The following is a 16,243-nucleotide window of genomic DNA, read 5'->3' on the forward strand; positions in this document are numbered from 1 at the left end:
TAAAATAAAAAAATGCTATATATATGTTTCAAATTTGCAACCTAATAAAACAAGTACAACTATTTAACCAAATATGAATGAGATGTGCTTTGTTGATGGATAATAGACTCGTAGGTGGTAACAATTGAAGTGGTTAAATAAATCAAATATTTGATTGACTAAAGTGTGAGGTCATGATGCTAAATATTAAAAAAATATGAATCAAATAATTTGATTAACCAAAGTGAAAGTGTAAGGTCAAGAGATGAGAGATTCATTAGAAAAAAAATATATATTGAGATATTTGAGAAGATGAGTTGTTTTACCGAAGTGAATAAAATGTGAGATGAAAGTGTTTTATTTTTTATTTTAATATATTATTATTAATTTATTAAGAATTTTAAACATTAAATACGTATTATTATATTTTTTTTTATTAAATTTATTTTGTTTATATTTTTGCACGATCACCTTCCTAATTTATTTAATTCCATTAAAATATCATTATAAAGATCAGTGTAATCCTACAATAATTTAATTAGAATGATTAAAATATAATAAATATCATAATGAAAAATAACTTCTTACAAATAAATGTGTAATTCAGAGTTCCCATATACAAATTAACATATTAACAAATAAAATAATATTACATTTTGTTTATACATTAAATTAATTTTTACATTCTCCCGCTCTCACTTGGTTCATTAATTGTTTATGTTCACATATAAAAAATAAATATTAAAATTAGAAAGGTAGGACCATTTTATAATATTTTTTTTTATTTTTTAATTAATATATATATATATATATATATATATATATATATATATATATATATATATATATGGTAAAAAAATAAAATTTAATTAAGAAAGAAAATGTATGAGAAATGAGAGAGAAAATACCTGATGAATTATATATGATGACATTGATTAATGTGGTCTTTAAGCATCATTTATATTTTATATATATATATTATTATTGTAATTTTAAAAATAGTCATTTATTATTATTATTATTATTATTATTATTATTATTATAAACTTCACATTTGAAAATAAAAAGAAGTCAAGTTTCCTTGAATAATTAAAGGGTGGAAGGATATTTTGTTGAAATTGTGTTATATAGTGGCATTATGGAGAATAGGGCCGGATGCCCCCTCAATCGTCACCTTACTATCTTTCACTAAAAGTACCCTTAAATTGCAACCCTAATTCTTTACTCTCCTTTTTCTTTTTAAAAAGAAACCATGTTATCTTCTTCATGTTTTATGGATTGAATTACACTAATCATATAACAACATGATATATTATATATGACCAAATAAGAATGACCATTCAATCTAACCATCGTCGATAAATGCACGGCTAACCGGATACATGCAATCATCCAAGTTACAAGTAACACAAATTTTGGCGTTAATAATTCAAAAATAATGTGAAATTAATAAGATTCCTCGGTTGCTAGCTAGCTAGCTCACCCGACAATTTCGAGGAACAAGCTCTCGTCACAAGGGATGTAGAGCTTGGATGTGACCGTGAAGTCATATTCTTCTCTCGCTCGTTCCAACAATGCCTGAAATCGAGATTGCTTGAGGATTGTAACTTTGATTACATACCTTTTTTGATTCTCGCCAACATAAACTGCCAAATGACCTTTTGGAACATCACTTGGAATGATCTCGTCATGGATATTGGAAGGCCACCACCAACAACACTCAAAAGCCTCCCAAGATGTCATCATTCCGTTTTCAATCCTTTTCCACTTCTTCAAACATGTCCTTGCAAACTTTTTCTTCATATTCTTAGTGTTTTGATTTGTTGCACTTAGAAATAAGGAGATAGAAGAGTGAGTAAGAGAGTAAGTGATGTTTTGATTATATGTGACATCTCTATATATAGTCGACAAGGGATATAAAAAAGTTTTAACTATCTTGTTACCTATACGAAATTGTACGAATATGTATTATTTAAGGACCAATGACTTAATATATAATGTACCTTGAAACCCCTCATTTATGAATAGTAGTAGTACTACAAGTGAACAAAATAGAGAGAATGGGAGTAATTGTGCATACAATATATTTTATATAGAATTCAAAAAAAGAAGTAAAATTCCATAGATAAGTCCACAAATTATTGCTAAATTTTGACAGTTGCTCAAAAATTTATGTTTTAGATTTCTTAAGTTTAGTAAAGTTGTGAAATCAACTCATTATTAACTAATGTAGTTTTATTTTTGTCATGTAACAATATTCGGGTAATAAAAAGATTGCGAAATTAAACGGTTTATATCACATAATTTCACACTTATGTTCTACATTTTCTATTCAATTTTCTTTTACTCAGAGTGAGAATATGGTCTAATTTAAAGTATGTGATGATTTTAAAATTTAACAAAAGAAAATAGAGTAACATTTACTTGGTATGCTCTACTTTTTTTTTTTGGAAAAACGACTTATCGTTATTTCATTAAAAATTCCCAAAAACGGGAAAAAACCACGATTTTAAGAGATCATTCTAGACAGGGCTAAAATGATTTTGAAGTCGTAACATTCTGGATAAAAGCTAAAAACGTAAATGAATTATCTATTTACAATGCTTTCAATTCTAATGAGTTTAAAAAACGGTAAATTTCAGTTCCTGCAGATATTCCAGTTCTGCTCCGTGCTTGGAATTCATCTCCACGTTCCCGCGAGGGCGCTGCAATCCGATACAATATCTTTCCATAACTCGTCAATGCTCCTGCGGGTTCTGTCATATACCCTTACATTTCGTTCTTGCCAAATGTTATACACCACTGCTCCAAAGCCACACTTGAACACGCTTGTTGCAAATTTATTTCCCTTGGCTTTGAGTAGTGCTGCTTCTTTGATTTCATTCCATTCGCTCGAGAAACTAATCAGCTCCAGACTTTTATAGAATCTGTCCCAAAGCTCCGAAGCAATACAACAACTCCTTAATAGGTGATCTATGGTTTCTTTATTTCCTATGCATAGAAGACAGCTCGCGTCCGGGATGCTCATATACTTACTGATACGATCACGAGTGCTGAGTCTTTCCCAGAAGGCGAGCCATAGGATGAACTGGTGTCGAGGGATAATCTTCGTTGACCCTACAAGAGGAGCCCATTCTACTTTCTGCGCTTTTTCCCGGATTACCTCTCATATTTTCTTCAATACCAGTTTCCCATTGTCCTCAGCTTTCCATTCATGAATATCCGGTCTGTCGTATAGTTGTATGTTACTTATATAATCAAGTATCATTTTTCCTTCTGGAATTCTTCTCATGGGTATGCTCTACTTATAAACTAGCTGGTTTTAGGTTGGTATGAAATAATTTAGAAATGAATTTCCTTCTATTAAGTGTAATGAAATGTATTAAAAATAGAAATTTGAGTATCCTAAATTAATATAAATAATTTCTATGGTGAATAATTAGACCCCACCTATATAAGTGAAAGTGACAGACAAATAATGGATCAAGATATGAAGTTTGAAGAAGGGGTGGATAGGTTTCTTTGGCATGGTGCTCCACTTACACTACTCTTAACATTGTCATTTCTTATCAAAGAATGGGTCTTTTATATATATTATTTTATATGATATAAATGTAAGTTAGATCGATAGATATAACACCATTTATTTCAAACAATTTATCATCATATATATATATATTTTTTTTAAATGAGAGTTGAGAAAAAATAACAATTTATAATCTTAGACATTCTTTATTTATTTGTATATGATTGTGAGAAATAGACTTATATGATTCACTAATGGGTCTTATATTTATATATAATTTGATGTAGTATGATGTAAGTTATTTATATATACACCATTTAATTAAAGTAATTATATAATTTTTAGACAACTTCAAAATATAGAGTAGAGAAAAACCTGGAGACATTCTTTATTGTTGGGAACAAACACATCATTATTAGATATTCTCTTCTCTAAACCTAAAATAAGCTTAAGAGTAGGGCCCGGGTTTATTTATTTTAGATAAACTTTTTTTTTTTATTATTAAATTTAGAAAGTTAGTATGAATCACTTCTGCTGTATTTTTTAAATTAATAATTTATTTTAAATTAATTTCATGGGTTATATGTGATTAAAATAAAGTTATTTGTGTACAAACAATATTTAAAATATAATTAATATATATTAAAGAACTTTATTTTAGTTTAATATATATATATATATATATATATATATATATATATATATATATATATATATATATAATGATGCTTAATTTTGAAATTGTCCGAATTGTCGGTCAAGAGCGGGTTAATTTGGATATATATGTGAGAGTAAATGGATACTTGTGTCGGATTCTGCGTTGACCCGCCCATAAACGGTTAAAAATAAATAAAAATGCTATAGGTATGTTTCGAACTTGCAATCTAACAAAAACAAGTACACCTCTCTAACCAATTAGGCTAATAAGACATTATATTTTAAATTTAACACCAAATTTTATTTATGAACACGGGACATTTTTAACTAATATATATATATATATATATATATATATATATAATAATGTTTAATTTTGAAAGTATCTGAATTGCCGTGTCGAGAGCTGTGATTAATTTGAATATATATGTGAGAGTAAATGGATATTTGGGTCGGATTCTGGGTTGACCCGCCCATAAACTTAAAACGGTTAAAATTAAAATTAAAATGCTATAGGTATGTTTCAAACTCACAACCTAACAAAAACAAGTAAAACTTTTTAACCAACTGGACTAATAATACTTTATATTTTAACTTTAACTCTAAATTTGATGAACGCAAAACGTTGTAACAATATATTTTTATCGTGTACATCGCACGAGATCTTCGTTATAGTTTCTTATCATAATCAATTTAACTCCAAATTGATCTTGTTTTGTCATAAACATTTTGCTAGGTTATGGTTGGATATTGAGTTATTTTAGGATTTTTATTGATTTTTTGAAAAATATTTAATAAAAAATATATATTTTTAGAATTTTTGTAAGATGAATTACTAAGATATTTTTTTTATATATTTTAAATTCAATAAAATTAAAATAAATATATTTTAATATTTTAGTTAATACTGAGATATTTTAATTGTTAAAATGATAATAAAATAGAGATAATCTCAATTTTAAAAGAGGTGGATATTCCTGCGTTTATCTCAGATATTGGGTTTGAGTTATTCGGACGGGTGGCACATTTGATAATTTGCAGGCATTTTGAAGTAAAACGAAACAAAGTAAAAAAAAAATCATTTTAATTAAGTTTTATTTTTTAGTTGATTCAAATACTAAACCTTAATCTCTTAAGAAAACTATTGTTATTTGAGTTATTTATATTTTTTCTTTTTTTATCTCCAAATTTATATTTTGTGGGATTTAATCTTCATCTTTGTGAGGAACACTATTATTTTCAAGAAGTTACATCCCTTATAAATATGAAAATGTCAAGTTATAATCTAAAGCACATATATATTTAGTCTTATTTTTTTTTAAGCCAAAAGATATATGATTCATCAATGATGTTGAGAACACATAACCATTTATTTATTATCCTCCGCCTTCTCACAATTTTTCATTAGTTACGAGGACATGACTAACTCCATCTCAAGTGAACTCGATAATAACCTCAATATATTAGTTATCATTCCAAAGGCAATTGAGTGTGTTAATTTATATATTCTTCATATTTTCTATGTAATCACATTAATTTACTCACACAAGAAAACTTATAAAATTCTTAGTGATGCTAATCCGATGCAAATCTCTTGGTTCTCTAGTATTTAATTGTTTTCTCAATTTGCATCGGTGTTTTGAGAACTAAAACACCATAATTGTTTTTGTTAATTAGTGAAAAATATATCAATTTTTAATATATATATATATTATTATTATTTTTAGAAAATAAATAAACCTTATTATTGATTTTCTTGCATTTTTTCATTTTCATCAATGTGTTTTTAATGAGAATTGACTCGCTAATAAAATATTAGAACTTGACGTCGGACAAATTTAAACTCAAAACTTCAAGAAAGATAGAAATACCCCCCTCTTATTATCGTTAGAATAAAAGGGAATGCATTTACATTTATACATAAATAGTAATGCTCGCGAATTCTTGTAAAATAACCTTATGGGTTTACATATATATATATATATTATATTCAACTTTGATACGAAATTATAAGAAAAATCATGGTTAAAAAGTATTATATATATATTATATTCAACTTTGATACGAAATTATAAGAAAATTCATGGCTAAAAAATTGGTTTAATTTTTGTATTTATTTTTTGGCTGGAATGCTAGTTTCTATTTTTTTTTTTTTTTTTAAATAAACGAAACAAAGGAAATACAGATCAGAATGCTAACATTAATAGTGACGTAAGGACATTTTTGTCCACAAATATCCAAGTGAGGGTTCGTTTGATTCATTTTTTTGTGTGTATTTTCAATTGAATGAGTTAGATAGTATAAAAATTATTTGCATAGTTGTTATTGAATTTTTTTAATACGCTTAAACACTAACTTATATAGATAAATTTTAACTTTTACGTCAAAATAATTTTGATCTGTTTGATTGAGCTTATAATCGCGAATATTCGCGACTTAAACGTAGGCATCTAAAGTACTATCGTGACATTAAAATTTCCTCATTTAATCATTAAAGTATACAAAAACTTACATTAAAGGCCACACGTAAAAAAATAAAAATAATAAGATCACAAAAAAACCATAGTGAAATGTAGTCCTAAACTGAAAAATAAAAAGTGAAAAGAATTGTAAAATTAAGAAAATTAGAGGATTACGTTATATTTCAACCTTAAAACAAATATGTTTTTACCAGAGTTAAGATTAAGCTCGAGAGGATAATCAGATTCCAACATAGTCAACTGAGTCATATATATAACCTTGACAAAAGTTAGAAAAACTGAACGATTTAATTGACATGAATTTGTTGAAAGTATTACAATTTCTCACTGGTCACCGTATAATCTACAATACATTATATTGATTGTTTCGCTCAATGGTTTCAAACTTCCTTGAATCAAACTCGAAATAAATCATTTTAAGACGTGTCACACTTAAAAAAAAAACAAACAAAAAGGAAAAAAAGAACAATGAAAAATGATTTTATAACCTATCTATCCAATTCTATTAACCCCAACAGCTAATTCTCATACCCAACATTTTATAAAAAATCTAACATTTTACTATAATATCAATCCACAGTTCTATAACAGTACCTTTATAAAAAAAACAATTTCTAATTAATCAATTGGGGTCAATGTCGGAGAAATGGCAACATACATTCATACCAATATAATGTTTTGGGTTTGTATATATTTTTGCATTAAATTACAAAATTTAATTTTATGTCTTTACTCTATTAATGTCAACCCCTAAAATTAGCTAGCATTGTGATTTGAGGCACGTTTTGGAGTGTCAAGTACTGTTTCTGTTAGATTGAAAACTTTGCACTTAAAAATTCCATATTTAAAGAGAAAAAAAGGGTTTTTTTCACATAGTAAAGAAGATATACATTGATTTATACAAGTGGAAACAAACATGGCCTAACAATTGTAGGTCGGATGGGTATATAATTAGTGCTGAAGGAACCTTGTGTGAGCTGTGGGAAGCTGAAACTGGGGCCTGGAATGAGTTAATTTTCTGAAAAGTGTATTGAAATGAAATGAAATGAATGATCAAAGTCGTCCGGCCATGGAAATAAATAATTATTGGAAGCCAATTACATGGCTGGATGCATCACCCCAAGACATGAATTTTACGCGCTATGATGTGTGCATGCTTGGTTGTTTGAAAAGAAAGCTAGAAAATTCATAGACACAAATGCAAATGTTATGTGGATTTTTTTTCTATTTTAATTTTAATGTCAAACTGCAATTATAGGTTTGATTCTAATTTCAAAGTTATGAATTCCAGATCATTCTATTATTTTTTTTACATTAATAATAAAATAAATAATTAGGAGGGGACCATAAATAAATAAATAAATAAATAAATAAGCAAGGAATGAGCCTTGTCTAAATCTAAGATATTTCAAGATATTAAAAAATAAAATTAAAAATTTTATACAATATAAAAGTCTTGAATTTACAACATATTATATTTCAATAACATAACCATTTATGCTAATAAAGATTTATATTACAAATACAACAAAAAAAAAAATTATTTGTTAAACCTACCAAATTCCGCTTATATAATTATTGTTGGGTGTGAATGCGATTGAAGTTTGGCTCAGTTCCTTTTGTTTATCGATTCCGTTGCACCACTACCTCACTAAAGGTGAAAACTCTTTCTCTAGTCTCCAAACACCACAAAGGAATTTGACGTCTGCCTCCCACCAAGAGAGTAGTATCTATTTATATATATTATTAGGTCAAATCCAGTAAGTGGGTTACTAGAGATTAGACCACAATGTTGGACCAACCAATACCCAACAATCTCCACATTTGGCCCAAAACAGTGCAAAACACAATCACAGAATCACAAGACACATCATCGCCAATTTATTACCACCGAGGCAACAAAGAGAATACTCAAGATAAACTCGTGTCACAAAGACCAATGGCAATAGCACAAAACATTCGAAAATCACAAAGATCAAATGCAATAGCACAAATCATGCAAAAATCACAAAGATCAAACGCAAGAGCACAAGCATACGAAAATCATAAAGATTAAACGCAAGAGCACAAAGCATGAGAAAATCACAAAGATCAAACGCAAGAGCACAAAGCATGTGAAAATCACAAAGATCAAATACAAGAGCACAAAGCATGCGAAAATCACAAAGATCAAACGCAAGAGCACAACACATAGGAAAATTACAAAGATTGAAGGCAAAATCACAAAGCATGCATTGCCCATAAAGGACGAACTTCAAAGATCTTTCCCTAAATCAAAGTTTAAAATCCGTTGACATGAAATAAATTTTTTAACAGGTAAACACTTAGTACTCATATCAACAATATTCAATTCTGAAAGAATTTTCTCTAACTTAACAATGCACTTTTCAACAATATCCTGAATGTAATGAAATTTAACATCAATGTGTTTAGTTCTATCATGAAAAACATGATTTTTACACAGTTGAATAGCAGATTGACTATTAGAAAACACAACCATATTTTTGTCAAGAAAACCAATTTCAGACAAAACAACCCTAAGCCAAATTGCTTCCTTAAAAGCTTCAGTGGCAGCTACATACTCAGATTCTGTAGTAGATAAAGCAACTCTGAGTTGAAGTTGAGACTTCCAACTTATGCAAGAGCCACACAAAGTAAACACATATGAAGTAGTAGACTTTCTATTATCCCTATTATTAGTATAATTGGAATCCACATAACCAACCAACTTAGTACCTATAGAACACTTAGAGAAAGTCAAGTCAATATCAATAGTATTTTTTAGATATCTCAAAAGCCATTTCAAAGCATTCCAATGAGGCATATTAGGGTTAGACATAAATCTACTCAAACAACTAACTGTATATGTAATATCAGACCTAGTGCTAATAATGAGATACATAACAGACCCTATAACATTGGAATAAAGAACATTCTTCATTTCAGTTATTTCAGTCTTAGGAGACTGATCCTTACTTAACATAAAGTGGGAAGCAAGAGGCACATTCACAGATTTAGTATTAGACATAGAAAATTTACTCAAAATTTTAGATATGCACTTTGATTCAACACAAGAGAAAAAATTGTTCTATATCTAATGATATTCATGCCCAAAATCTTCTTAGCATCACCTAAGTCTTTCATGTCAAAATTTTCACAAAGCGATTTTTGCAGATGCATAACAGACTTCAGACATGGGCTAACAATCAACATGTTATCCACATACAATAAAAAAAATACAGGCCCAAAGTCTATATTCTTGAAGTAAAGACAATGATTAGAAGAACTTCTTTTAAACATCAAAGATTGCATGCACTTATCGAACTTGATATTCCATTGCCCAGGAGATTGTTTTAAACCATACAAGGCTTTTTTTTAACAAACAAACATGATCAGGAAACTTGGGGTCAACAAACCCCTCAGGTTGATGCATATAAATATTCTTATCAAGTTCACCATGTAAGAAAGCAGTAGTAACATCCATTTGCTTCAATTCTCAATCAAAGTGAGAAACTAAAGCAAACATTATTCTAACAGTAGTGAATTTGACAACAGGAGCGTAAATTTCAGTATAATCTATTCCTTCCTTTTGAATAAATCCCTTGGCTACTACTAACCTAGCCTTGAATCTAACTTTTTCAGACTCTTGCTTCACCTTATACAACCACTTTCAATCCACTAAGGAGCAATTATGAGGTTTAGAAACAAGTTTCCAAGTATTATTGATTCTCAGGGAATTATCTCATTATTCATAGCAACAATCCATTCAGTAGAAAACTTAGACCTTAAAGCTTCTTTGTAAGAACTAGGCTTATTACAGTCTAAGGATTCAAACATGTTAAAAGTAAATTCAGAGATATTACAATTTCTCAAATTATCATCCCTAAATCTAGAAGGCATTCTAATAGTTCTTCTACTTCTATCCCGAGCAAGTTGATAGTCATGCAAATCATCAGACAAATCATGTGAATTAGACAACACATTTAAATCATTCAAATCATCAAGAAAATCATGTGAATCAGACAAATCATTTGAATCATTTGAATCATCAATATCATGCACATTATCATGCTCCACCTCATTGAGAACATTCACATCATGTTTAGCAGGTTGATCAAAAACTACAGACACATGCTCCACCTTATTAGGAGAATCATTAACAGGAGTGGGGGACATATGCAAGCAAGGAAAATCATTTTCATTAAAGACAACATCTCTACTTATCACAATCTTAAGCCTAAGTTCACTCATATCCCAAAGCTTATAACATTTTACTCCTTCAGGGTAGCCTAAGAACACACATTTCTTGGACCTAGTTTCCAACTTGTCAACCTTCTGATGCACATAGCCAACACAACCAAAAACTTTCAAGTTGCTTAAATCAAGAGGGTTACCTAAAAACACAAATTCAGGACATTTCCCTCCTAAGGGAACACTAAGGGACCTATTTATTAAATAAGCAACAGTATGCAAAACATCTCCTCAAAACCTCTTAGACAACCCAGATGACGCTAATATAGCTCTCACCCTCTCTAAAAGTGTCATATTCATCATCTTAGCAACACCATTCTTTACGACACATACCTATGTCTTTTAATACCCCAAGTAATACATAAATCATTCATCTGTTTATTACAGAACTCAAGACCATTATTTGTCCTTAGAGTTTTGATTCTCTTACCTATTTGATTCTCAATCAAAATCTTCCACTCTTTAAACTTTTCAAAAACATCAGACTTATGTTTCAAAAGTAACACTCAAACTTTCCTAGGATAATCATCAATGATGGACAGAAAATATTGGTACCCCCCATGTGTAGCAGCACTAGAGGGACCCCACACATCATCATGCAAATATTTAAGGATATCAGTACACTTAGACACGTTTGAGTATGAAGTGATGGGAAAACTCGCCTTATGCTATTTTCTTAGTACACATTATTCAAAAAGGGAATTGGGGATAATTTATCACTACCAAAGTGACCACCTTTATTCAAAATTTCTAGACTTTTGTTACTCATGTGACATAATCTATTATGCAAAAGAACAGATTTATCACCAATCATAGAGTTCATAGAGTCAGAAGTAGTCTTAACATGACACACATACATATTGTTCATCTTTTTAGTAGTAAAGATAATAAGAGACCCACGTAAAATTTTCATAACACATTTCCCCCACTTTCCCTCCAAATCATCATTCTCAAGAGATGCACAAGACATCGAATTATAACGCAAATTAGGAACATGCCTCACATTCTTCAAAGTAAACACAGAACTACAAGAGAACCTTAGGCACACATCACCTATTCCTAACACATTTCAATTTTTCGAATTTGTCATAGACACAATACCATGTTCAATCTCTTTATAGTTCGAAAACAAATCTCTAAATGGAGTCACATGGAAAGTACAGCCAGAGTCAACTAGCCAATCAGATTTGCACAAAGAATTAGATAACACAGAGTTCAAGCTAGCATAATCACATAGATTATTAATCATAAAAATATCACCCATATTACCCTCACAAACAGCCACATTAGCATTTTCAACATGCTGGTTTCTCTTAGGCTTAGGACAGTCCTTGATAAAATGACCAGACTCATGACAATTATAACACTTTCTAGCACTAGACTTAGACTTAAATATGCTTTTACTAGTAGGATGAGATTTCTTACTAGAACTCTCATTACTGACATTCTTTTGGGCACTCAACCTACCCTGAGATCTACCCCTCACATGCATGACTTCCCCACCAGACTATTTACCCCTCTCAGAGTGTCTTAAATCTGACTCCTTACTCTTAAGACCATTGACAATAATATCAAGAGTGACACTGTCTCTACCATACTTAATGGTAGACTTCACATCATTAAAAGAATCAGAATATCATTCAATAAGACAATGAAGGCATACTCATCAATGTTCTTATCACCACACAACTTAATATCAGAAATAAGTTTAATGAAAATATCCAGATTATCTTCAATGTCCTTGGACATATCTAATCTAAATTGAAAAAACTTTTCAAGTAATAATATTTTATTAGGCAGAGAATTTTCAGTATAAAGTTCAGAAAATTTATTCTACAAGGTTTTTGTACACTCTAAATTACTAAATTTTCTCATCACAGAATCAGATAAATTCAAGTATATAGAGGCACAAGCATTTTCATTCATTTCACTATTTTTCTCAATGGTATCAACAACATCATAAACTTGACTCACAACTTTAAAGCATTTTTTCTAAATCAAAACACATTTCATTTTTTGTTTCCAAATGCTAAAATCAGTTTTTTCGTCAAAAAGAATCATACCATATTGATTAACACTAGACATGCTATCAAACAAATTAAAAGCAATCAACAATCAATTGGCAGAAATTAATAGGAGGGTTCAAGCTATGATACCTTATGAAACTCAAATAAAGTTTCGACTTACCCACCCCGCTCGAGGATTTGCTGCTTCGTCTTCTCAATAGTGACACAACGATGACTTTGATTCTCAGAGGTCACGAAAAACGCGACACTGACATCGGTTGAACATGACAACAACAACTTCTTCTCTAGAGGCGGTGACTTTCTTCTTCCTCCAGTAGCAGTAGAAGTAGAAAATAAAAGTAGGAGGATGAAAGAAGAAACAAGTCAGCGCTTATTGGTGAAGATAACTCATATCCTCCAACCCAATCTCAAACTCCAATTACAAGCCCTAAACTCTAGCTCTGATACCACTGTTGGGTGTGACTGCGATTGAAGTTTGACTCAGTTCCTCTTGTTTATCAATTCCGTTACACCACTACCTCACCAAAGGCAACAACCATTTCTCTAGTCTCCAAACACCACAAAGGAATTTGACGTCTGCCTCCCACCAAGAGAGTAGTATTATTAGGTCAAGTCCAGTAAGTGGGTTACTAGAGATTGGGCCACAATATTGGGCCAACGAATACCCAACAATTCTAAAACATTTTATTAATTTTTGAATAAATTTTGTTTTTCTAAATGTTAGAGGATAAAAAATTTCAAGACTTAAATTGTGTTATAAATAGATAAACACATCATTTCACATCCATACCATTATATTTAACTAATTTTTAATTATGAAAGTTAAATATTCACATTTGTTGAGGTTACATACAAATATATATATATATAATTATAAATTGAATTCAACCATTAAAAGCGTATTAAAAGCGTTTTGATGGTTAAAATGTTCACATTTTAAATTTAATATTTGAGACAATTTTGATAGTGGGTATAATAAAATTTAAATCACGGTATATATATGTTAATGCGAATTTGAATAAGCTAGTGTGTTGATAATACATGTAGTTCTGTAAGCAAACCGACTTAAACGAATTGCGAAACCGACAATTCAAATAATTCAAAATTACTTGAAATGAACTTAAACTTGAAGTGCTTATTAATTTTGTTAAGTATTTTTTTAATGTTTAGAGGATAATTATTTTTAAGACCTAAATTATGTTTTATGAATTAAACTAATGGATTATGTACATTTGCATGGGATAATGATATAAACAAAATATTATTTATATATAAATATTTTAGATAAAAATAATAATATTCAAATACCAATGGTATTGTTATTGAGCGAGGGTTCAATTTATCAAATTTATAAAAAAAAACTAAAATTTATCATTTAATTAGTTTGATTAGTCTTTCAACATCTTCTATTCTCGATTAAAGATAGAAAAATGTGACAAAAGTATTGTTTTAATTGAACATATTCACTTGTGAAAACAACACTCAAACTCCAATCCTAACCTAATCACATATATTGTAACTCATCCACTTCTTCAACCGATATATGCATTCTTATAAATTGAAAAAAAACTATCATATAACAATAAAACAATCTAAACTAGCATTACAAGAAAAATAGTTTGAACAAATACATATTATTTTTATTATATATATATATATATAGTTAAATATATATAATTAAAATATATTATTTTTTTAATTAATTTTATTCTCTCTTATCTTTTTTAATATATTTATATTTATATATGTAGAGAAAAAATTGGATTGATTTATATATATATATATATATATATATATATATATATATATATTAGAGAGGATAATTTTTTTTATTAAATTAATGATCATATAGTTATTGTTTATTTTCTTTATATAAATTTAAATATATATATATATATATATAATTAAAATATATAAATAGTGTAAAATACAATTAAAATATTAGTTTAGAAATATTAGAAATAAAATAATAATTATATATATGATATTTATATAATAGAGTAAATAAAAAATTATACTAATGAGAAAGAAAGTATATATAAATTAGCTAAGAGATAACGTAAATTCATATGGAAAGATTAATTATATAGATTAGACAATGCTGGACAATTACTATAGACAATTACTGAAAATTTTTCGGGAGAATTTTCTAGCGATAGAATCTTGAATTTCTTCCCTAAATACGTGCACATTCTCATATTCAATCAAGAATCGCGTCGAAATTAAGATAGTTGGCATATTTGGAACAATTGGCACAATCGACACATTCGGTACGGTCGACATGTTCGGCACAGTTGCTCGGTCGCGCGATTTAGTTAATTTGGTAGTCGGTTACGAGAAACGTGGTCGGAGTGAAGATCGTCGGCACGTTTGACACGATCTGCACGTCAGGTACGTCTGGCACGTTCAGCACATCGGGGAAAATCGTCTAGGGTTTATATAAGGTCGTTTCAAGATTGTTGTTCTGACTTTAATCCCTTGTTCTGAAGTCTTATTGGAATATGGGTGAAAGGAAAAACAACAAGGCAAAAGAAGTGGAGGATTTTGTTCTTAATGGAGTCAAGGCCATAGAAGTGCAGGATTTTGTTCTTAAAGGAGTCAAAGAAACTGTAGAGAAGAAAAAAAACAAAATAGCTAAAGAAGTTATTAACTAAAAGTTCAAGAAATCAGAAAAGACCCAATTGCTGCCCAAAAGCCTTTAGAAAATAATGCAGGGATCAAGGAGAACAAAGATGGAATTTGGATGATAGGGTATAATCAAAGGGCAAATTTATTTGGACTAAGAAACTAAATCACCAAACTCCTGATGCATGCTAAAAAAGGAGAGATTGTACTCAGCAGGGAGAAATAAAAAGCACAACCATCAAGCTTAGCATTCACTATCTTCAAGACTGGAATTTATTCATGAAGGATGAATATGAAGTGATAGTAAAATGGTCTATTGCAACAATGAAGGAGTTAATGAATGCTCCTAAATCAAAGACCTATACTATCAGAAGTAATTCTACATGGAAAATCAATGAATTCTAAAAAACAACATTAGGAAAAAGGCTGAAGATCATGCATATAAAGGAAAAATCTACTTGGGCAATGTACAGACTAAAGTGAAGGTACTGAATTCAATTTTTGAATTTAAATTACCTGCTATATTAGAAGAAATTTTTGTTAGAGAATGGGAAAATTCAGTGGTGGAAAACTACATATGAAAGAATAGAGTTTCATTCATAGTCATCAAAGAGGCACTTATGAAGCAATGGGAGGAAAAAGGAATGGAGAAAATTTCAGCGAATGTACATGATCTCTACTTTCTGAAATTTAAGAAG

General features: G+C 29.4%; 1 protein-coding gene across 1 annotated transcript; it reads right to left on the minus strand.

Moving 5' to 3' along the window:
* Positions 1 to 8,896: 8,896 nt before the first annotated feature.
* On the minus strand, positions 8,897 to 9,670 carry LOC124930013 (secreted RxLR effector protein 161-like). Its single transcript, XM_047470384.1, has one exon. The coding sequence runs from the start codon at positions 9,668 to 9,670 to the stop codon at positions 8,897 to 8,899; it is 774 nt and encodes a 257-aa protein (XP_047326340.1).
* Positions 9,671 to 16,243: the final 6,573 nt, after the last annotated feature.

The sequence above is a fragment of the Impatiens glandulifera genome, chromosome 3 (assembly GCF_907164915.1).
Source record: "Impatiens glandulifera chromosome 3, dImpGla2.1, whole genome shotgun sequence".
NCBI lineage: Eukaryota > Viridiplantae > Streptophyta > Magnoliopsida > Ericales > Balsaminaceae > Impatiens > Impatiens glandulifera.